Below are 23,350 nucleotides of genomic sequence, written 5' to 3' on the forward strand. Positions count from 1 at the left end.
AGGGGACCAGACGTCAGGAGACCTGCATCCCAGTCTCTCGGCAACGCCTCCCTGGGCCTCAGCCTTCATATCCGCCAAGGGCAGAGGCCAAACGGGAGGCTTTCGAGAGCCTGTCCAATCCCACATCAGACTGCACTCTGGCTGGGGTTGCACGAAGATCCAACCCGGACGCCAAATCTGGTCCTTTCTAAGTCAGGTCAGTGCTCTCTCAGCTGCCTTCTTTGCAAACATCATGACCACCTCGAGACGAAAAGAAGTCTTTCAGAGGATACACTATTGACTCTGACGAAAAGTCAGATTCCTGTGGGAATCCTGAGTGTGACCAGATACTGGGAGTGCCTGACCTGAGGATTTCAGCACTCCTGGCTGCGGCCAGCTGAGGCTGGGGCAAGGAGCTTCAAGTTCAGTTCGAGGCAAGGGTGTGAAGCGCCTGAGGGAGAGAAGCGGCACCCAGCCTCCTACTGTCCTGTGCAAGACTGTGGAGACTCCCTCCAACCACCCCGTGGGTCTCTACTCGCAGCCTCGGAGCACTACGCTCCCCGTCAAACAGCACAGGCGCCAGTCCACGAGTGCCTCACTCGTTTTCAAAGCCGCCCCGCCCTCTATAACAAGACGCAGTCTCTCGGCTGAGTGGGGCCCTGAGACAGGACATCAGGGTGGCCAAGAGCAGAGAAAGGGCTTTGAGGGCCCAGGTTTGCCCCGAGTGATGGGCCACCCCATGCTCTGAGCCCCTCAAAGAGCACTGTCCTCATGCCATCTGCATGGGCTTGGGGAACGCAAAAGGGTTTCTAAGGCACCGGCTGCTTTCTCCGCTGTCTCTCCCCACCCCCCAGCCAATAGAGCCAAGACACACAGACACACACACACACACACACACACACACACACCCCAACTTTCCCTGTCCTGTTCCATTACTGTTTGCTGTTGCTTTGGAGCCTCATAAATAGGGCATTGAAAACACTTCCTGCAGCTGAAAGAAGCCCTGAGGAGCTTGTCTCATTCCCAGCGTGCAGCTCAGCAAGAGGTCCGGCCTTCTCTGTCGCTGTCTCTCTTGCCTGTTGTAATTCTGTCTGCCTCTCTCTGACTCTGCCTGTCTCACTCTTTCTGTTTGAGCCTCTCCGCACTCTTGCTCCTTTTGTCTGAGTCACAGACCCTTGGTCTCTGTGCTCCCCAAGCATCTGTCTCTGTGGCCCTGTCCTTCTGTCCTGACGCCATCCCCTTTCCCGGTGCCTTCCCTCTACTTCGAGAAGGTTCAGGCAGGGAAACAGCACGGGGACTCTCGCGGCTCTCCCCTGCGCCTTACTGAGCCTGCCGGCCAGGAGGGCCGCGGGTCGGCCGCCCGAGGGTGGCCTGCGGCCAAGGGAGGGCGGAGCCCACTGGGGCGGGATTGGCTCTAGGTCCACCTCATAAAGCCAAGGGCGAGGGGCGCGCCGCGCTCTGGAGAAGCCGTGGAGGGGCAGTGTGGTCTGACAGTCCCCGCAGGATCAGTCGCAGCCCTGCGGAGACATGCCCCAGAGTCCCCGGCCCGTGCCGAGCTGGGCGCTGCTGCTGCGGTTGCTGGCGCTGCTGCGGCCGCCGGGGCTGGGCGAGGCGTGCAGCTGCGCCCCTGCGCACCCCCAGCAGCACGTCTGCCACTCGGCGCTCGGTGAGTCCGGGGGAGCCCTCGAGGGCCCCAGCAGTGGGTGGGGGTCTGTGGGGTCGAGGTGGGACCGCGCCGCGGACTTGGAGTCTCGAGGGAAGGGGTGGAGCTCAAATCCCGCCCCAGTTGCCTCCTGCTGCGACCGGTGGGTTGGGCCGGGCCGGCGCCATAGCAACCATGCAAACGCAGAGACCCGCTGACCTGCCAGAGAATCAAAGACAGTGTAGGGCTTCCCAGGTGGCGCAGTAGTAAAGAACCCAATTGCCAATGCAGGAGACTCAAGAGACAAGGGTTCGATCCCTGGGTCGGGAAAATCCCCTGGAGAAGGGCATGGCAACCCAGTCCAATATCCTTGCCTAGGAAATCCCATGGACAGAGGAGCCTGGTGGGCTACAGTCTATGGGGTTGCAAAGAGTCAGCTACAACTGAGAGAATGAGCCCAAAGACAGTGTAAAGGGCTCCAGAGCGATCCCCTCTCCCCTGCCTACTGCAGTTATGGGATGTCACTGAATAACAAGTCTCCGGAACTATCCAGTGATTATTCTGATCCATTGGTTAGGGGGGTTGGGGGGGAGGGGGTTCAGAGGGTTGGGCTTTCATGATAAACATCCCTCTGTATCCAAGACTATAACTGAGGTTGTCACCACGGCCCCACCCCAACACACACCCTTTACCCTTTCTCTCTGCCTGGAATGCCCTTCTTCAAAAACCCTTAACTTCCTGGCAAACTCCTATTCATCCTTCAAAACCAGGGAGTCTCCTCTTCTCTGAAGGCTTCCTGACTCCTGGTGCTACCACAACATCTCCAACATCTCTGTGCTCCTAGTGTGCTGTGCTGTTGGTCTTTGTAAGAGTGTTCTCCACTAAACCAAGAGTTCTGCAAGGTGGGGGCCCTTCCCTAACCGTGCTTGTGGGCCTAGGACCCAGTGTTAGACCAGGCACCGAGGAAGAACTTCATAAACAGGTTTTGATTACTACCTGAACAACAAAGAGATGAACTACCTCTGTGCACAGTCAGGATATTTATTAATTCAATAAACATTTGCCAACGTCAGCTCGGTCGGGCTCTCTCTGAGGTCCTGGGCTACAGCAGTGGATGACTGCACACTGACTGCCCTCATGCGGCTCCTTGGCCCTGCCCGTCTCCACCCGCCTTAGTGTGGGCTGCAGAGAACTGGACTCCCCAGAGCAGCAGGCAGAGCGGAGAGACTCGAGGACCTGGTAGGTCCGAGGGGTTTGGAAGTTCCAGGGATTGTAGAATCTTCCTTGCAACCCACCGAGACCTAAACCCAGAACCCCCCTTCAGAATTCTCCAGAGGGCCACAGGTCACCCAGATCCCAGGAGGATCACTCTCACCGGCTGCTGAAGGTCCCCTCTTTTCTCTTCCTGTGCAGCTATCCGGGCCAAGATCTCCAGTGAGAAGGTAGTTCCTGCCAGCACAGACCCTGCTGACCCTCAAAAAATGATCCGGTATGAAATCAAACAGATAAAGGTACATGGGGGCAGGACAGGGCGTCACCCCCTTGGGCTGTTAGGAGGAGGTGGGGGCTGTGACCTGGGAGGGGTGGGGCTGTGGGGCTGGTGGTTCGGGCGGCCTGGCTCAGTGATGCTAGGGGTATAGATGCTGAAGCAGAGTGGATGACATGTAGAAGACAGGCCATAGGAGCCAGAGGACAGTGCAGGACAGGCCCTCTGTGCTTGTGCGTGGGGCTGCTAGAGGAGCCTCCCTTCTCACTGGAATAAACCAAGGTTTAAATATTATAGGGAGATAAGACCCAGCGGTGCCATCTGTGCGCAACAAGTCCTGAACTAGACTTTCACTTAACTTTTTTAGATTAAGAAAAAGTTTTTCCTGTTAAGATATAAAGTACACTTACTGACTCAATATTGCTCTTTCGTAATTACCTTTCAGATGTTCAAAGGGTTTGAGAAAGTCAACGATATTCAGTATATTTATACGCCTTTTGATTCCTCCCTCTGTGGGGTGAAACTAGAAGCTAACAGCCAGAAGCAGTATCTCCTGACTGGTAAGTTAAAGACCAGCAGCGGTCCTATGAGTCTCTGCCCTAGGAAGGCAGGCAGGGAGGAGCCAGGCTGACCCTGGGCAGCAAGCTGAGCCGTTTTCTTAGGCACAAGCAGCTGCGTTACTCAAGGCAGCCTGAGTTGGGAGAAGCCTTGGTAACCTCCCTGTCAGTGCCACTGCCTTCCTAGTTCACAGGCTGCTGTCCCAGCCTAGGGCAGCTGGTTCTGTTTCCAAACAGCTTTAAATGATGTAAGATTTTTGGTGTGTGCATGCTCAGTCGTGTCTGACTCTTTTTCAACCCCCATAGACTGTAGCCCACCAGGCTCCTCTGTCCATGGGGTTTCCCAGTCAAGGATACTAGAGCGGGTTGCCATGTCCTCCTCCAGGGGATCTTCCTGATCCAAGGATCGAACCCGCTTCTCTTGCATCCTCTGCATTGGCAGGCAGATTCTTTACCACTGAGCCATCTGGGAAGCCTAAGGTTTTTGGTATCTTGAGCCAAATTATGCCACTCTGAAACTGCCCCTGGTGGGTTCAGCTCTGCCCTCTGTTCCAGGATGACCCTTCAGAGGCCTGAGGACAATAGATACAGGCACTCTAGCTCCAGGTTCTGCTGGCCGTGGTCCCCAGACCCCTTCCTGTCCTGGCCACTTTCAGCGGGATAGAGCCTGTCCCCGTCCCTCCCCAGCACTGGGCCCTGAACCGGGGACCACACTGCAGGGAGGTCTGAGTCACACAGAACAAAGGAGGATTGTGCATTCGCAACCTCACCCCCACATATACACAACACACACATAACAGTCACTGTAGCCTACGATAGCATCAGCTTTAGGCGGCCATGACGGGTCACACTCTTGGTTCGTGACTGACTCACACCCAAGGCCTTATTCTGGAAGTGCAGTAAAGCACAGGCCCTAATAGCAGCCTTGATTCTAATATGATTCTGTCTCCAAGACCTTGGGCCCAGGCAGATCTCCTCATCCTCCACTGACTGGGATAAAATAGGATAAAATAAAAAGTACCTCAAAAGAATCTAATCCATAACTGAATGAACGCAATACTGAATTATTTTGTTGTTCAGGGAAGGTATCTGTGTGGTTGTAGACAGGGAAGCCTCACTGTGTAAAGTGAAAGTAAAAGTGTAGTCACTCAGTCGTGTCTGACTCTTGGAGACCACATGGACTGTAGCCCACCAGGCTCCTCTGTCCACGGGATTCTCCAGACAAGAATACTGGAGTGGGTAGCCATTTCCTTCTCCAGGGGATCTTCCCAGCCCAGGGACTAAACCCAGGTCTTCCACATTGCAGGCAGATTCTTTACCATCTGAGCCACTAGGGAAGCCTTCATTGTGTAAGTGGGATCTAAATTTTCCCTAAAGGATAAAACATATTTAGAAAGAAGGCCAGGAAAAGAGAAACACAGCTGGTGGGGAGAACAGAAGGAGGAATTCCACTCTCTGTCCATCCCTTCAGCAATGAGTGACCACCTCCTCACTGCCTGGCCTGGGGCAGGCAAGTGGAGATGCACTAAACATGCCACAGTCCTCAAGGAGCTCCTTCACAGTTCAAATTTCTAAGAAGGCACAGGTGTTGGAGGCCACGCAGGTGGAGGGCCCCAGCTCTGAGGACGTGGACTGTGCTGGACCGGGCACCTCTGGATGGGAGAGCAGGGGCAGAACAGGCCCCTGGCATCTCCAGGTCCCGGGACTAGCTGATGGGGCCACCTCCTTCCTGAGCACCTGCCCCCTGCTAGGGGCTGAAGTGCATCAGGGATGCAGACACGCGCTGGCTGCCTCAGGGAGGTCAAGTCCACCCGGAGGTGGGGTTAAGTGACAAAGCACAGGCTTACTGAAAACTCATCCTGGTGCCCATGCTCTGCAGCAGAAGATGCAGCCCTTCTGCCTAATACCCTCTGAGAGCAGACCCGCTGACCTCCCCAGCCCTGCCTCCTGTCACTGCTCAGTGGCCGTTCCCAGCCCCTCATTTCCCCTGGGGCTTAAACTACTTGCAGTTGCAAAAGGTATTCTGCAGGGCTGTGTCCATCCGTCCCAGTGTCCAGAAGTCCTTCCCCAACTTGTCTGGCAGCTGAACTCCTACCCATCCTTTCAACGCCCAACCCAAGTATCATCTTAGACACCCTTCTTGCCCCCACCCCTTCCACAGACAGAGATAACTGTGTTTCCTTTGTTCTTATACCACATCCTGTATAGAATCATACAACGGTATCATTTTCTGCTTGTTTGTCAACCTTGAGTATTCACGGGAAGGACTGATGCTGAAGCTGATGCTGCACTGCTTTGGCCACCTGACGCAAAGAGCTGACTCACTGGAAAAGACCCTGATGCTGGGAAAGATTGTGGGCAGGAGGAGAAGGGAAGGGGATGACAGAGGATGAGGTGGTTGGACGGCATCACCAACTCAATGGACTTGAGTTTGAGCAAACTCTGGGAGATAGTGAAGGACAGGGAAGCCTGGCATGCTGCAGTCCATGGAGTCGAAAAGAACTGGACACAACTGAGCAACTGAACAACAACAATTTGTCTTCCCTACTAGTTTTTAGCTCCTTAGGGGTAGAAATCCTGTCGTGTTTATTTCCTGTATTCCTGGCACCAGGCCATAGTAGTTGCTCAGCCAGTAAATGACTGAATGACTGACCTTCTAAGAGAGGTGAGGGCTAGTATGGCCAGGGATGGCTTTGCAGACAAGGTGGTACTAAAAAGGGTATTTGTAAAATAGGAAAGAGTGTGATATATAAAGAAGGGGAAGGGGACAAACTCACCAAGATATCACTGGAGCAGGAGAAAGGTTGGAAAAGGTTGAAAAGGAAGAGAGACCTACTAAGTATCGAACATCTTCTATGGGTATTCTCTCATTTAATGTTGACAATAACCTTATTATTCTCATCTTTCAGCTGAGAAGTTACATGGCTTTCTTATGGTCACACACTAGTAAATGATAGAAAAGAAGGGATTTCCACCAAGATTCTGACTTAAAGCCCACATCCCTCTGTCTGCACCATGCTAATGGAAAGCCCTTTGCCCTACAACTCTCCCTCATACAAACATCATCTGGTAATGGCTTTGATATAAAGACAGTAGAGGTTTTTCTGGCTCCTTCACTGAGCCCCATGTCACCACTTCCACCACAAGATACCGAGGAGGCTGTGATTCTGGGCTCCCTCAAGAACTCCTAGAGCTCCACAAGCAGACTCCTCATGTTGGCTCTCCTCTATCTCTCCTTTAAGGTCAGATCCTCAGTGATGGCAAAGTCTTTGTCCATCTTTGCAACTACATTGAGCCCTGGGAGAACCTATCCTTTCTGCAGAGAGAAAGTCTGAATCACCACTACCATCTGAACTGTGGCTGCCAAGTAAGGACTGTCTATTTCCAAGGTCTTCGGGGGTGGGGGAAGGGCCATGCAGCCTCACCCTTCGTGTATTCCTTCCTTCCCGTGTGTGTGATCTATTCACTTGCTGTACTATACTTGAGGTTTGTGATGGATCAGGCATCGTTCAAAGCCGGGGGTGGGAAAGCAACAAGGCCCATAGTCCCTGATCTCAATGTACTTGCATTCTGGCTGAGAAGGCAGCCATCATATAAGACACACTGGGATAATACACTACCACTTAAAGAGTCTAGTCTTTTTGTCAGGACCTGTAATGGTTAATTTATTTAAGATATTTAGTCTTTAAAACAAATTTATGAAGAGTTAAGATTTCCATTTTATGGGGAAGAAATTCATGTTATAGGAAGTGAAGTGACTTGCTTAGGTCAGTGGTAGAGTAAGGGCCTTCAGGCCTTTTGGGAGGCAATACTGTATGTGGAGAGTACAGGGGAAAGAGAACTAAGGGAGAAATTTGGAGACTTGCAAGGGCCTTATAAGCCAGGGGGCATTTGAGCTAGGCTGTAAGAACATGTAGGAGTCTGAAAGGCAAGAATAGAAAAAGGACACCCTACTCACCTGGATGTTGTGTGGCTATGGCTCTAGATCACCACCTGCTATGCAGTGCCCTGCACCATCTCGGCTCCCAATGAGTGCCTCTGGACAGACTGGCTATTGGAACGGAAGCTCTACGGGTACCAGGCCCAGCATTATGTCTGCATGAAGCATGTTGATGGCAGCTGTAGCTGGTACCAGGGACGCCTGCCCCTCAGGAAGGAGTTTGTTGACATCATCCAGCCCTAGGACGGATCGCCACAACCCTTTGAGAGTCCCGAAGACCAAGCCCTTTTCCTTCCTGGCAGGGCGCTGGCTGTCCCCACCTGCTTTATGGATGCCAGACAAGGGGAAGTACCAGGTGGACGGTGTGGCCAGCATGAGGGCAGGGATGGGGCATGTGGCAGCTTGTGTCCAGGACCCCAGTCCAGAACACGTCGGGCCAAGGACTAGGGAAAGCAGCAGGACTTTTCTCTCCCGCCCTCAGCCCTTTATCCCTGCCTCCGAACTTTCTAGTTGAGCTGGTATTTGTTGCTGATTCTGGCTTAGTTTCTTTTTTCAAAGCTAGGACTATTCCTTTTTCTCCCCAGATAAATGTGTTTTCTTTTTATCTTAACTGATCTGACAGGGGAGAAATGATGACTGTTATACATACGGGATGGGGTGGGCTTGTGAGATATAAGAGCAGAACGTGGGTGACAGTATCATAAACAGGCTGATTTGGAGAAATGAAAAGAACAACATCCTCTGGCTGTGTTTCATCTACTCCTCCTGTCTCAACTCATTCTGATCCTCAGATATACTTTCAATCTGTTTAGCAGGGTGACAAAGGGGGACAAGGAGTCGTTCAATGTGAAGCCTACAGTGTAATCCCCTCTATACCATTCTTGGCACAGGGCCTGGCCCAGTTAGCAAGAATAGACTTGGGTATTGTCTCTCCAGGTTAACTATACTTAATGTCCTCAACTGCTGTCCAAAAGGCTTCTTCTCTGTCTCCTTTAGAAAGTCCTTCTCTACTACATTACTAATGTTTTCATTACTACTTCAAAATCTTTTTTAAGCTTAAAAAAAAAAAAAAAAAAAAAAGCCTTTCTCTTATAGAGTTGAAATTCCCTCTTCAAGCCTCACAGAGATCTTAGGGGTGAGGGGTGGGTGTCCTCTCTTGAGAGCAAATTTTAGGCTAGAGGACAGGAGAAAAAGAACACAAGGGCCCTTGGGGGAGAGGATGTAGGTGAGGAATATACTTTGCAAGTGTTACAGTTCAAGTGGTCAGCCTGCTAGATGCTACAGCAGGACGAAGCCAGCTTCGAGAGCTCCTCGCCCAGCCTTCTGCTCAGTCCTCTCTTGGATGCCCTGAAATCTACAAGCACAGCCCCTGAGGGTTCCTCTGCCTCTACAAGCCTTCCTGACTTGTCCTGAAAGGGAAAGCCCTAATGGGGGTCTTAAGGATTTATCAGGGACAAGTGCTTAAAGTTCCATGGCCTCTCCTGGGGAAGCTCTGGCAAAGATGGAGAAGGTAGTTCTTTCCAAGGCCCCAAGGTTCTATACGGCTTGCTGATAAGCTGGGGCATGCACAAAACACCAGAAGAAGATTCCACAGAAATGGTGCAAATGGAGAGTCCTTCTGGAGATCTCTGTCCTGGAACACAAGACTTGGAAAGCTAAGGCAGAGAGTCTCCACTGGTGGGTTAAGTAGAATTACCCACTGACCATGCAGGCCTGGGGCAGAGAACGTGGGGCCAGAGATGAAGAAGGGGTATAAACATTAGAGGCAGCCTCCGTACCAACCATCTATCCCATCATTCTGCTCCTTCTGCCATCCTGGGATGGCCTCAGAGAAGGTAGAGTGAAAAGCAGAGTGAAACCCTTATCTGAATTTTGAGGAAGCCCAGGGAATGGAAGGGCTGGTAAATAATATCAGGAACAAAAGCTTACATCTGAGGAGTACTCCACACTCCTCACAGACTATTTGCTTAAAGAATCTCACTGAAACCATGCAAGTGTCATATTAGCTATCCTGGCCAGGAATCATTAAGCCCACTCGCCTTTCGGATTGGGATGCTGACACGTGGTGAGGGAATGTAACCGTCTGTGACTTGTGGCTAGAATTGCAAGCAGCAGGATCTTCTGACTGTTGATCCATCTAGGTTGTTACTCTCAGCTTTTGATAAAACGCCCCTGTTTCTGCTCTTTCCTATTCTGTCTCCAAGTTTCAGAGACAGAGGGCTGTCAGCTAAAACCCAGACACTGTGGCCTCACAAAGCAGGTCTGCAGTTCAACCTCAATAGATTCTCTGGGGTTGAGAGGCTGAGGCACACCTCAGAGGCCCACAGCCAGCACACGGCTAAGCTCAGAGTGCAGACAGCAGAGACTGATGGCCCCTCTCAGTCACCTACCATTTCTTTGTGGTTGGGGTAGTAAGTCTGCTCAATGAGCGGGAACTTTTCTCCTCCCAGTGTCTTGTAGATGGCCACCAGCTGGGCAAACTGCAAAAGAGAAGCAAAGGTTTCAGTTTACCCAGACAGCTTCTGGAACAGACAAAATGGCAATCCATTGAACAAATATTTATTCTGCATTTGCTCCACTGAGGGCTTTGTGCAAAGTGCTCTGAGGATATAAAAGAGGTGTCCCACCCTCTATTCTCCAGGAACATATGCTTCTGTTGGGGAAGGGAGAGAGTGAGCTACTATTCATTCAGTGCCTACTCAGTGTTAATGATATTTCATTTAATCCTCATATCGAACTGATGAGCTAGGGTCTTTATCATCTTCATTTTACATATGAGGCTCAGGAAGGGTAGGTGACTGCCTAAAGCCACAGTGCTGCGAAGAAAGGTATAGCTGGGGTTGCAATTTGGGTCTGTATAACTTTAACCACCATCATCTCTAGAGATGGCAAGTGATGAAGCTGGATGGGGGAACAAGGGGCCCAGTCTTGGAAATTTGAATGCCAAGGAAAAGAAATCATGGAAGGTAGCAAAGACAGACGCTGTCTTCTGGACTCACTGCTCATCTAAGAACTGAACTCACTGGATCCTTCACCTATGAGAAGCCCCAGCAGCTCCGGGGAGGAGGGGTGAAGTGCACGTACTTAAGTGTCAGGGTCTGCCTTTGGTGAACATGTAGCGTCCCTGGTGTCCCCTGCCCACCCCTCTGCTTTATAAGTGGAGAAACTGAGGCCCAGAGAGGTTGTTCACTCAAGGTCACAAAGTAGTTGAGCCAGACTCATAGCCAGACCCCTTTAGTCCTAACCCGTAACTCTTCCTTCTCCTCCATGCAGCTGCCTTTCAGGCTCTAAAGAGACCATGCTCTTCCCACAGGAAACTTTCCAGTTCAATCCGTTCACACTCATTCCCCACCTCCACACACACCCACCCCAGAGCACTAGCAGCGGCAGTGATCCAGCATCTTCTCTCTGGTGCTACTGGGTTCACACTCTAAGCCACTGATACCTGGAACTGCTGGAAGGAAGAGTTGCCAGATCAAACCGACCTTCTGTTTACTAAAGAAGGGAAAGATAGAACATGTTTCAAAAGCCCAGTTCCTGTTTTCAATCAGTGATGTTAGCACGTGTGTTGGTACGGGGAGACAATAAAAGCCAGAACTGGGTTGTTAGAAAACCAGAGTCTTCTGATTCTTCTTGTTCTGCCTTGAACTTGCTTGTCCTTGGGCAAATTATGTCGCTTCTCTATGCCTCATTTTCTTCATATATAAAATAGACAACTGAATTTGGTCAGTTCTTCAGACTTTTTAACCACGCCAAAAAAAAAAAAAAAAAATCTTTTCATTGTATTTCCTCCTAAATTTCATGATGAGACTGCTGTTTAGTGATCATTGGCTGTGGTCCTTTTGTGAGTAGAGACAGAATCTGTTATTTTTGAAATGCTGAGAAACATTGGCGTTTCTGGGTCACTTTCCTCAGTGACATGCAGTTGGTGGCTCTAGATCTCCAAGGCCTCCTCCGAGGCTGCAAGTATGATTGATGGACCCCCAAGGCCCTAAGATTTTATTATTGGAAGAGACTTCAGAGAGTCTCTAGACCAGACATCTCATCTTACAAATGAGGAGACCAAGGCCAGAGAAGCAAAGGGGAGCACAGGCTCCCACATCGTGCCTGGAGTCGGGGCTGTGCTGGGACAGGGCCCGGGTCCCATCCTGCCCAGTGTGCTCTTGACTGTACCCTGCCGTCCCTGCTGGTGTTCTCTGGTTCTTCCACATTCTCTGACTGTCAAGACCACCTCTCAGACCTTTCCTGCATTCTCCAATTCCCTCCACTACCTCACCTTTAGGTCCTGGCTGGCCACTTGGAATGACTGGACTCCTGTTCGGTGTCTGGATACCTCCCTGAGCTCCCGAGGCCTTCCAGCCTCCCCCGCCAGCTGATGCCAGCTCTGCCTCACAACCTTTGTCCTGCTGCAGCCCACGCCCTGGCACAGCATCAAGGCATGTGGGGCCCTATCTTCCCAGCATGTGGCAGAGTTACACAGACACCACGCTGATGCCAAGAAGGCCCCCGGCGGGCTCCCAGAGTCCTGGCACAGTCAAGACTAAGATGGCAGCCAGTTCCCAGGCACTAAGCTGGTTCCCCTGGAACTCACGCTGCCCTCCTCCACCTTCTGTAGTCCCTTCTGCTCAGAGCACTAGACTTGGCATCTAACCCCTGCCTCCTTGGAAGCTCATCCTCAGTCACAAGCACACAGTCATCAATTAAACAAAAGTAATATCTGATAAGGGTCATTTCCTCTCCACATAGACAAAAGAATGCATTTGGAGCTGGGGGTGGTATTGGCAATGAATAGGAAGATAATGCTCAGCATAACCATTTATCCAATATATCAGGAAAGATTTCTCAGATGAAATGGGATTTCAAGATCGGTCTGAATTTAATGTTACCCTTATCCCTCCTGGAAATAAAATGCTTCAATTCAACTCTTGTGCATTTGCCTCTAAAAAAACCCCACATACAGTGACAGGATTTTCAGATAAATCTGCAGCAATATGGCAGGCAGAACTCTTGCTCTCCCTGGAATGCTGCTTTCACTGATAGGTCTTACTTCTGCTTCCAAACTCCCCATGTGCCTGCCCTGGGCAATCTATGAAATAGCCGATGTGCTCAGAGGCAAGGTGGAGCCTTCACAACACGGCTGAGGCCTCTCCTCATGCCAGGAGCAGCCACAGTAGAGACATTTAGAAAACACACACCAAAGTCATCGTCTCAGAGGGAAGCCCCCTTCACAGTCACCAGATTTGTTCATCCCCATGAACAATATATAAAATGCCATTAGTGTGGCAGCTGCTTAGTGAAAATGAAGGGAGAACTTGGTATGTGGCCAGGGAGCCCTGCTGTTCCCCTGTGACGCCAACGGCAATGTGCTGGAACTGTGAACGGGTGAGAATGTGAACCCTCACCAGATCCCAGATCCCAGGAGGGGCAAAGCCCCAGCCCAGGCTCTCTGACCCGCCCCTCCCTGGCCACTGGCACAGTTCTGGAACATGCAGCACAGAATAAGTTTCTTTCTGATCCCCAACACTGGGGGCTATAACACCAGGCTGGCAGACTGGTGGCAGGTACTGTGATTACTCCTTGTTTCATGCTTATGCTCAGTCGTGTCTGACTCTTTGTGACCGCCACCACCCCCCCTCCCCCCATGGACTGTAACCCACCAGGCGCCTCTGTCCACGGGATTTTCCAAGCAAGGATACTGGAGTGGGTTGCCATTTCCTTCTCCAGGGGATCTTCCCAACCCAGGGATCAAATCTGCATCTTCTGCATTGGCAGGCAGATTCTTTTATCACTGAGCCACTGGGGAAGCCTCCACTCCTAGTTTACAGACAAAGAAACCAGGGCACAGAGTGGTTTAGGAGGCTGATTAGTGAGATTGCCCAGAAGAAAAGCCGATACTAGCAGAACCACCCTGTGTGGCTATGAGGGAGCCAAATTCTAGCAAGTATTGAAGGGGTGAGGGAGGAAAGGGCTAGGGATGAGTGCAGCACGGAAGGCCGTGTGACTAAGGGGAAACTCGTTGACGGCCTCATACGCGCTCTCCTGTGATCAGCAACCCATTCAAATCACATAACTCCGGCAGCTGGTTTGTGCAGAACTCTCGGACTCCAAGTCCTCAGGCCAGACAGAGGGAAAGGCTGAACGAGGGGCCACTACAGCAGCTCCCAGATCTTTCGACTCCTCGCTCACTGGTCTTCCTCTCACATTGTCAGGTCTCCCTGGCTTCCAATAGGAAGACTGAGTTCAGGTGTAAGAGCAGAGGTGATGGGTCCTTTTGGCTAAAAAAAAAAAAAAACACCCCTGTTCCAGCTCCCTGAATGGGAGAAGCTTGGGGTCTGGGAACTCCACAATCAGCCACCAGTGCCATGACCCTTGGCAAGCCAGTGTGTGAGAGCTGAAATAACTCTTGAAAAACAAGAAGAGAAGGATGTGACTAGGGGCAGGTGTTTCCTTCTGAGAGGAGCAGCCTGGAGCAGCAGAGTTCTAGGAGCTGGATCCCCTTGGCAGTCAGAGGGAGGCTGGGGCAGCCTAGATCCATCTCAGGCCACTTCCTCTCCCAGCTGCACTCTTCTCTCTGCTCAAAGGCTTCCACTGCCTCCAAGATTTCCAGACTAGCCCAGGAAGAGAACACCAGACCAGCTTCTTCCTCACATGGTAACCCAGCTTATGCCAGGGATGGTGTGAGAGAAATCCTGGCTCTGAAACTTTGGTGAGTTACTGAATCCTCTCTGGGTCTCATTTCTCTGTAAAAAGTGATAATAATGATAATAACACCTTCCTTGTAAAGCTATTATGAGGATTAAATGAAGTTCATGTAGGAAAATCTCTGAAGCTGGCATCACATCATAAGTGGTCTTATACTCCTTACCTTCCTTCTGAAAATGGTCACGTTTCTGCCATGAAGGAATGAGAGCTGATTATCTCAGAGGGCACTTCCAGAGCATAAAAGCGTCTGATTTGGTATGTGTGTGGATGAATCTCATTTTAAGGTTGCTGAGACACTTGGTAGGACTCTGACACTGACATCCCTCTGAAGTGCACCATCCCCTTGGTCCCCACTGGCCTCAGGCCTTTCCAATGGTTAAATCTTTCGGAGGCAAGAAGTAGGTGTTTTTATTGCTGTATCTGATGGCTGCAGACCTGGAAGGGCTCCTTCACAGAATCTTTGTGTGACTCTGCTGTGAGGCCAAAGGTCCTTTCTGCAGCAGAGGCAGCCCAGCCAGTGACAACAAAGTCCTACTGTGAGAGCCTGCTCCACCCCGTGCCCCAGCTGAAGCTCCTCCCACATCTTCTCAGCTGGCCCCTCATGGTGTCTGGATCAACAGAGGTCCTTCTAGGGACCCGGAGACAGAGGATCAGGATGCTGCCCTTTTACCTGAGGGAAGAGGGACTCACTCACCACCCACGGCTTGTCACAGAAGTTGTAAATGGACTCCAGAGAGTTGATGCTGGGGAGGCCTGCGTACTGCATGCCAATGATCAGGTGGCGGAAGTCCTCATTCTCTGCCATACCGAACGCATGCTGCCGGATGAGCACAAAGTCTGGCCGGAAGGACCTGGAAAGAATGCAGAAGCAAGTCTGCCACCAACCAGCACCTCAGGTCACGTATCCTCTTGTCTCCCATCTCCAAAGCCCAAGACAGGGAAGGGGTTCCCTGAGCCAAGACCCTCATTTTGTCATGACTGTTTTCTTATGGACTAGGAAATGCTGTTTTATGTCGGCACTCCTCAAAGGAGATTTGAACAGATTTCTGAAATTCCTTTCCTCTGGAAAAGACCCTGATGCTGAGAAAGATTGAGGGTGGGAGGAGGAGAGGGTGACAGAGGATGAAATGGTTGGATGCCATCACTGACTCAAAGGACATGAGTTTGAGCAAACTCCGGGAAATGGTGAAGGACAGGTGAGCATGGCATGCTGCAGTCCATGGGGTCACTAAGAGTCGGACATGACTTAGCAACTGGACAATTCCTCTAGGTTAAGCACTGACTTTTTCTAAGGTGCAGAAGCCCTCAGGGAGCGGGGAAGAAACACATTTAGACTGCCACATCTTAAGTCAACAACAATTTTCCGTGTCCCTGTGGATGAGAGTGGAAGCTCCTGTGGCTCTGGAGTTGGCACCCCGAGGGGGTCCCAGCAGACTCTGAAGATACCACACTTGGCTGACTTCACTGCCCTGCCCCAAAGATCCCTGACCTCAGCATCCTGCTCTGACTCCTCAAGCTGCTCTTTAAAGATGCCATGCCCTCAGCAACTCCCCAGGTGAGCCAGGGTCCAGGCTGGCTGAGAACAGATGCCAGACACCCCAGTTTTATTCCTCCAAAGCAGATTTAGGGAGGGGCACGAATGTTTCCACAGAGCTGAGGTTGAGCAACTGGCTACAGGAAGCTGAGAGTACAGTGTGTTCCCAGGCACAGGAAGGCTCCCTGTGTTTCACCTCCAGACAGCAGAGGTCCACAGGATCAGGGCCCCGACTTCATGCCCTGACTCCTGAGGAACCTCACCTTCCCAGACAGTCGGTTCTGTGGCAGCATCTCCCCTCAAGGTTCCAGGCTTTGGCCATTTCACACATGTGCAGTGACAGACCTGGTTCTCTGCCCTGGGACCCACCCAATTCCTGCCTACTGCTCCAGCCCCACCTGGGCTCAGAGATCAGTCTTTCAAAGTAGAGGTGGGAGGACCCCTCCTCAGTCACTCAGGAGAGTGAGCATCAAGTCAGATGGCGTGTGTGCCAACCTCCTTGTGCCCGAGTTCTGGGAAACTGGCTCCGTCTATATGCCTGAGACCAAACCTTATATCCCGGTTACTGAAACTGAGCTCCAGGCTTGCAGTAAGCGTCGGGTCCCCACACTGGTGATGGGAAAGGCCTGCCTTGATTTTGCCAGATCCATCCCAGCACGCTGATACGGGCCCTCTTGTTGCCACCCATTTGTGTCATGGATCCCTATGACCTACTCTACTTGCAGCTGGGGGAGCCCATCATTGTCTCTAGAAGAAGCTTCCTGAGTGCTCCCCAACCGTGGGTGGGCAGCTCTTTTCTGTCCTCCTCAGTCTCCAGGATGGATGAGCTCACACTCCCTGACATTTGGCTCCAGACACCTGAGTTCTGCCTTCCCTGTCACAGACCAGGTCTGGTTCGATGCTGGTGGCCTCGGGGTCAGGGCAGTGCAGGTTGAAAAAGGGAAAAGGGTGAAGTGAGGACTCTTTCTGGAGCAAGACCCTAATGCCTGGAACCCTGAGGCCACGCTGAGTCCTGGGAAAGAATAACAATGTGGAAACCATGCTCCCTCATCTGGAATCTTCATCACCTCCCACACAGAATTGTTGTATTACAATTGATGACGTCTACACATCACCTAGCACCTCACCTGCAGCCTAAGTGCTTTGTAATTACAAATTTTCTTCCACTCACAGTCAATATCCCTCTGACCCAGGCTTTCCTATCAAGACTTAGGAGTTCCCAGAAATTTGGAATATAGCAGAACACTGGGAAGGGCGTTAAGAGAATTCACATAGTACACAGGACTCTGCTGCCAACTCACTGAGTGAATGGAAGCAAATCCATGTAAAATGGGAGGCTGGACCAGAGCAGAGATTTTTAAACTCCCCCCCGGGCCCTTTTCTTTTAAAGCAATGGAACCATGTTTTCCAGGGGAAATACACTGAGAGATGGAAGTCCAGAGCTGCACTGGCTAAAGTGGGGCTGGAGTCCTCCAACACCTCTGACGGGAACCATCCAGTGACTGCAAAGTGAGCTCTGCATCCACGGAGCTTCCTTTACCATGGAACTAAGACATCTCTAAGGGCCAGAGCCAGCGTTCTCTGCTCCTTCCACCACCGCCACACAGCACATCATCAAGGTCGGTACACTACACACGGCACGCCCGAGACAGTGGCAGTGACCCCGAAGACAGAAAGGACCTTACCGGACCACCTTTGTGCCATTCCGGAGCACCTGCATATCCACGGCGTAGGTACCATCCACATGGGCCACCAGGTTGAGCTCTGAAAATTCCGCCTGGAAAATAACAGGAGGGGATTAAGAGCGTGGATTTCACCTTATGTGTTTCTTACTATGATAGAACATAACTAAATAAAATTAGCAGTAGGGGAGTGAGCCCTACAGTCCTGACTCTGAGAGCGCCCCCCCATAAAGCAGCAGCAGCAGTATCTTTTCCACCAAACATGTATTTACAGTTTGCAAAGCATTTTCCCAAACTGATCCCATCTACTCTCATAGCCATTCTATGAGGCAGGAGGGACAGAAATATTATCCTTATTTACCAAAGGAGCAGTTAAGTGACTTTTCTGGACAAACAAAGCTTACTGTTGGCCGAGACAGGAGCAAAACTCAGGGCTTCCAACTCCCCACCCAGCATCTTTTGTGCTGCCTCTCTGCAGAGCAGGAATGCAAACTGAGGCAAATATGCCCTTTCTCAGTCTCAACACAAAAGCACTAAGTTTTCATTTAGGAAATCGGGTTTCGGTACTGCTCTGGCCCAATGAGATGCATAAGATGTTCAGGCAAGTTACTTATTCTCTCTGGGTGGACAGTTTCTCCCATCAATAAGATGGAAATAATTTTTATCAACCTTGCCTAACAAGTTATTTTAAGAACTGAATGCAGCAATGGATAGAAAGAGTAAATCTGTAAATCCCAGTACACTGTGTAAGGAATGATGAGTAGCTTCTATCGTTACAAAGAAAATACATGTTCTGTGTAAACTGGACATCCCCCCTCCCGCTGACTCAAATGGACCTAATCCCTACTTATCAAGCAAAGGGAAGATAAAAAAATGAGCCTTTCAGGACTTCACTGCATTAAAACCAGGAGGTGCTCTTTGTTCAGTTCTCTCTGAAGTGCAGCCTTGGGCTCAGAGGAGGCCTCATTGGAGGCTGCACACCTGAGTGGCAGACATGTATCTACCAAGCAAGGCCTTGCCACCACAGTGGAGGTGTGGCCGTGTCCTCAGAAGACGCTCCTCTACAGTGTTAATCAGCCTGAGGACCTTGCACCCCCAGAGGCCCTAAGAGCTACACTGCTTGCCTCCCTAGAGACCCCAGAGCCATGAAGAGAAGTCAGGGGAGTTGAAAGATGCAGGCTTCAAGACCGGGTCTCATAGAGAGAGAAATCCTGGAAAGGGTAGGGGGAGGAGGTAGAGAGCCTAGAAGCTAGTGATAGACCCTGATCTTTCCACTTGGCAGCACCAGATGGTTCACTCCAGAGTGTCAAGTGGGCCCCACGATGATGCAGATGCAATCCTGGGCTCCAGGGTGGTTACCTGTTCCACTTTGATATCATAATCTCCAAGGATTTTTTTGCCCCGAAAGCACTTGGCCCTGGAAAAAAAGGAAAAAAAAAAAAAACAACAAACCCACACCTATTAGTTTTGTACAGGTGTTTGTCATCAGAAATTCACTTTCACAAAGATGAGGAGGCCCACGGCACACAGAATCCCAGAATGAGAGTCAAGAGACTTGGGTCAGTGTTAGACCTTAGTCTGCTACCGGATCACCATGAGAGAGCCTCCAGGCAAACCATGGCCTTTCCTTTCTAAAATAAACCAAAAGGCCTCTCACTCTCAGGCTGTCCGCTTCTATGAAAACAGTTGCTGTCATGTTTTGGCTACAAGTGAAGTCCAGGAGTAGGATTTCCCTGGTGAGACTCCTGGTACAAACCAGGTCAGTTTATGCCTCACTGTAGTCTCCTTATCTTTTTCCCCATCCTGCGTTTCACTCTGGTTTTCTAGTTGGTTTCTACCCTTGGAATTTTAGTTTCTGAAGAAACTAAAACTATTTTACCCCTTCATACCCATACTTCCAGAAAGGATTTGAGGTAATTGATAATTTAAAAAGCAAATATAACCAATAAAACAAGGAGGAAAGGACAGTCAATGAATGAAGCAGAGTTAATTATACCAGAAAAATAGTGTGGGGGCGGGGCAGGGGGGCGGAGAGGCTTCGGAAAAGTACTGTAATTGAACACAAAACCTCTCCTGTGTTTCTGAACAGTCAAGGGGATGAGTCAAGCCTAGATAAACCGTACTTATTGTCTTCCCATTTTGTCACAAGCCAGAGGAACCTCACAGTCCAGCTGCTGGTAAGAGGACTGAGTTTGTGCTTGTATTTATAGCCAGTGCTACTCTGCCCTTCACCTACCCTTCCTCTCATGAGAGTTTCTTATCTGCCTTTTTAGGCTGCTTCTCCATCTGTCAAAAGGGCCTTTCCACCCCGTACCTAGGTTGGCCTTGCTTTCCCAGTGCTTGAAATTTCAAATCAGCACGTCTCACTGGAGGTTTTCTTAAGTCCCTCTCCGAAACAAAGGGCTAAACTAACATTTACTAGGAATCATATTCTAGGAATTATATGTTAGTTGCTTTCAAGAACATCTCATTTAACTCTCATAACTACTTTTGAGATGGGAAGAAGGGCATTCATTTTTGAGATGAGGAAACAGAGACTCAGAGGAAAAACTGGCGTATTCAAGGTCATACAGCAAGTGAGTGACAGAAGCAATAATCACGCGCTAGTCTGAACCCAGAGTTGTCGGCCCTGCACAGCACTATCTCCCTCTGCTCGTTCATTCTTGCCATCTTCATTCCCACCATTACGAAAACTGACTTGACGTGTATGCTGCGTCACAAGTTTCTTGTCCCATTTTCCTTCTTCCACTGAGAAAGCGCGTGAAGTTGTGAGCGCTAGTTCCATTTCAAATACTTCCCGCCCCAGTTCCTGTGAACTGCCCAGGATGGGGCCAGGCTATTTCCTTTCCTCTCTGGTCCTGGAACAGTCTGTTCCAGGAAGTTGTCATTTGTCCTGTCCAAGTCCCTGGCTACCCTCAAATTGCTCCTCAGAGGCACTCAGCCATCCTAGAACTGGATCACCGAAGTTCATCTCCGTACCTCTGCCCCAGTTCCTTACTGTGCTTCATCAGCTTGCTTCCAGAGCCCCGCTCAACATTCATAGCTCAGCAAGCCCCTCAGGCAAAGGACATGTAGCACATCTTATTTGCGAGTTTAAGTAATAGTCTACGCACTGCTCTATCACTGCTCTGGGGATCTTGTGGACTCTGTAGGTCTTTGTCCACGACTCTAAACAGAAGTAACTGGAATAAAAAATGATCCCATGAGGGTCCTCGCTTGTGTTGGTGAGCTGTTTCTACCTTGCTACCAGCAATGTTTTCCTGATGCTTCCTCCCAGCTTCCCATCTCTAAATACCTGCCACCCCAGTCTTAACCAGTGGTGGAAGAATGGTCTCAGAACTGCTCGTCTCAGAACTGCTTATTTCAGTTTAACAGTAAAAGACTGGTTAATGATAACAATGCATCGTAAACCCTTCAGCAGGAAAGGAGAATAAATGTTTTGCGGACCATTTGTTTTGTGTGTGGCAGTTTTTAGTTTTTAAAAATCAATACTATTTAATGGAAACAACTTGAAAAAAAATCTGTCACAGAATTTGAGATCCAATTAAAAAAAAGTTTAATGAGAAAAGAGGTCTCCTTCTGTGAGGTATGTCCCAGAGGCATAGACAATAATCTCTCATTTGGTACGACGTCTTGCATTTTCAAAGCACATGTCTTGCCTTATATGTTCCTTACAACTCTGTGAAGTGGCCAGGATAGACTGTGCTGTCCATTTGACTAATGGGGAAAGAAAGCCAGAGCAGCTAAATAATATGCTCGAAATCACAGAGAAGTTCACAGGAGCTAAGCCTAACACTAGTAGTTTATATCTAGGTACTTAGATGCTGCCAAGTTTTTAAATTCACTCATTTATTTTGTGGGTTTTGAACATTGATATTGAAGGTATAATTATAGATTCTGGCTGTGTTTATCTGCCACTTCCTGCACCTGCCCGTTGACCAAGTTGGCTAATGACCCTGTTTTCATGCCTTCTCCCCACCCCCACCTCTCCAATTATCTTAATGTCTTTTCCTGAAGGTAATTTGCCCTGTTGGAAATCTCAGTTTGTGTTTCCTGGCTCCAGGTCACTGACCTCTCTTGGCTGTGCCACGTCCTACAGAACAGAAGCCAAGGTGGCAGGCAATGGAGCAGGCTTTGGTGGCAGCCAAGGTGGCAGGCAACAGAGCCTTCTTGAGGATGAGCACATTCTCCCAGGTGTCTTCGTGGAAAATTTTTTGTAATTTACAAACAAGTGACAGAATTACTTCCTGATCCTAAGAGAGCACTGTTAGGAAGCAGTGTGCTAGGTAGGATCCAGAGGGCTCTGGATCACAGGGCCTAGAATCACAGTTCAGGTGGGAATCCTAGCTGTGCACTTTTTTGGTTCTGTGACTTCTGGCAAGTGGCTTAAATGAGAAAAAAAAAAAAGTATGTCAGATGGCTAAACCAAAAACTCTATTTTCAAAAGAACTTAAAAGTATAAGATGAAAAACACATTTTCCCCCTCCCATTCCTCTTATCCATACCCCTCATTACCCCTTGCAAGTATATCCTTCCAGTGTGGGGAAAATGTATGCATATATTTGCCTTCATGTATGCTTCGAACATACACATGGCATCATGCTATATACATTCTTCTTTCTTGCCCCATAATTTTTTTATTGCATTTAAAAATATATCAGTCCTTTGGGGTAGCATATATATTTTAAAATACTAATTCTTCCAATCCATGAATGTGGGATATCTTTTCATTTACTACCTTATAATAACTTTGTATAGAGTATAATTGAAAAAAATACTGAATTAATATGTTGTATGCATGAAACTAATATTGCAAGTCAGTTCTACTTCAATTAAAAAAAAAAACAACAAATCTTAGTGATATGCTTTTAGCACATATTGATAAGACTTCTTTCTTTGTAATAGTTCAATTCCATTTCCAGTGTTTGGACTGTTTTTGCTATTACAAACAGAGCTACAATGGCTACAATGGCTGACAATTAAAACTATACTCATAAGATTATTTTTTCCAGCTTTACTAAGGAATCATTGACAAATAAAATTGTAATATTTTCAGTGTTCACCGTGATGACTTGATATATGTATGCTTTGTGAAATGGGATAACCACAATCGGGTTAACTGCCACACCCATCACCTCACATTATCACCCTGTGTGTGTGTGTGTGTGTGTGTGTCCGTGAGCGTGCACTGAGAACACTTCAGATCTACTCTCTTAGCAAATTTCAAGTATATGATACAGTATTGGTAACTGCAGTCACCCCATTGTACATTAGAAGGATAATTTACTGCAGAAGTGCTGGTGCAGGGAATAGACAGAAATTTTACTGATGTCAGCACACTGCCTCCCACCCAAGAAAAAGATTATACCACACTCCACAGTGTTTGAGCATCTGGGAAAGTTACTTCACCTCCCTTAATTACTCCCCTCAGTCCCTTGCTTAAGTTGGGCAAAGAGAAGGGTCTCAGTAAGGACTTTCTGACTGCCAGTCTTGTCAAATCAATCCAGTTCACTCCCTCATGCTCAATCTAAACAGAAACCAAGATGTACATCCTTGAAGCACAGACTAAAAATATCTATGGTGCCTGGGTTGTCAATTTCCCCCTATTGTCACATTTTCTTAACAAGCCTACCAGCTGAGGATCTATGTGAGTTTAATGGCCTGCAGCTTCCTTGAGGGACGAGGCAATGAACCATCTCCCCTTACTGCTAAAATGAGTAGAGGCTTCTAGATTTAACTCTTCTTACTCAAGGCACAGAACACACTCAGGAATTCCCATCCACCAGCCAACTAGGGCTCATAAGGCTGAGGAGACCTCATCAGAGATG

The 23,350-nt window shown here is 49.3% G+C and overlaps 2 protein-coding genes across 5 annotated transcripts in view; one reads left to right on the top strand and one right to left on the bottom strand.

The window, feature by feature from the left end:
- The window catches only part of SYN2 (synapsin II), a 190,233-nt gene that overhangs the window by 62,268 nt on the left and 104,615 nt on the right, over positions 1–23,350 (bottom strand). For all 4 annotated transcript variants that reach the window (XR_011563085.1, XR_011563086.1, XM_070776937.1 and 1 more), the window contains exons 2-5: positions 18,882–18,939; positions 17,526–17,617; positions 15,001–15,157; positions 9,995–10,084 (exon numbers count right to left, since the gene is read on the bottom strand). Coding sequence is in view for 2 of the 4 variants with exons in the window: in XM_070776937.1 (XP_070633038.1) it covers positions 9,995–10,084; positions 15,001–15,157; positions 17,526–17,617; positions 18,882–18,939 (397 nt within the window). In the remaining 2 variants the exon portion in view is untranslated. The remainder of the gene's footprint in view (positions 1–9,994; positions 10,085–15,000; positions 15,158–17,525; positions 17,618–18,881; positions 18,940–23,350) is intronic.
- Positions 977–11,217, top strand: TIMP4 (TIMP metallopeptidase inhibitor 4). Its single transcript, XM_019984666.2, has 5 exons — positions 977–1,645; positions 3,035–3,132; positions 3,553–3,667; positions 6,907–7,031; positions 7,650–11,217. The coding sequence occupies exons 1-5, from the start codon at positions 1,507–1,509 to the stop codon at positions 7,845–7,847; spliced, it is 675 nt and encodes a 224-aa protein (XP_019840225.2). The 5' UTR covers positions 977–1,506; the 3' UTR covers positions 7,848–11,217.

This window comes from Bos indicus, chromosome 22 (assembly GCF_029378745.1).
Source record: "Bos indicus isolate NIAB-ARS_2022 breed Sahiwal x Tharparkar chromosome 22, NIAB-ARS_B.indTharparkar_mat_pri_1.0, whole genome shotgun sequence".
Classification (NCBI taxonomy): domain Eukaryota; kingdom Metazoa; phylum Chordata; class Mammalia; order Artiodactyla; family Bovidae; genus Bos; species Bos indicus.

What these genes read in the sequence shown, in the direction of transcription:
- TIMP4 (XM_019984666.2), top strand. Translation starts at nt 1,507, where the DNA reads ATGCCCCAGAGTCCCCGGCCCGTGCCGAGCTGGGCGCTGCTGCTGCGG. An exon ending in GAAGCAGTATCTCCTGACTG is followed by an intron (nt 3,668 to 6,906) that starts GTAAGTTAAAGA and finishes CTCTCCTTTAAG; the next exon opens with GTCAGATCCTCAGTGATGGC. An exon ending in ATCTGAACTGTGGCTGCCAA is followed by an intron (nt 7,032 to 7,649) that starts GTAAGGACTGTC and finishes CTATGGCTCTAG; the next exon opens with ATCACCACCTGCTATGCAGT.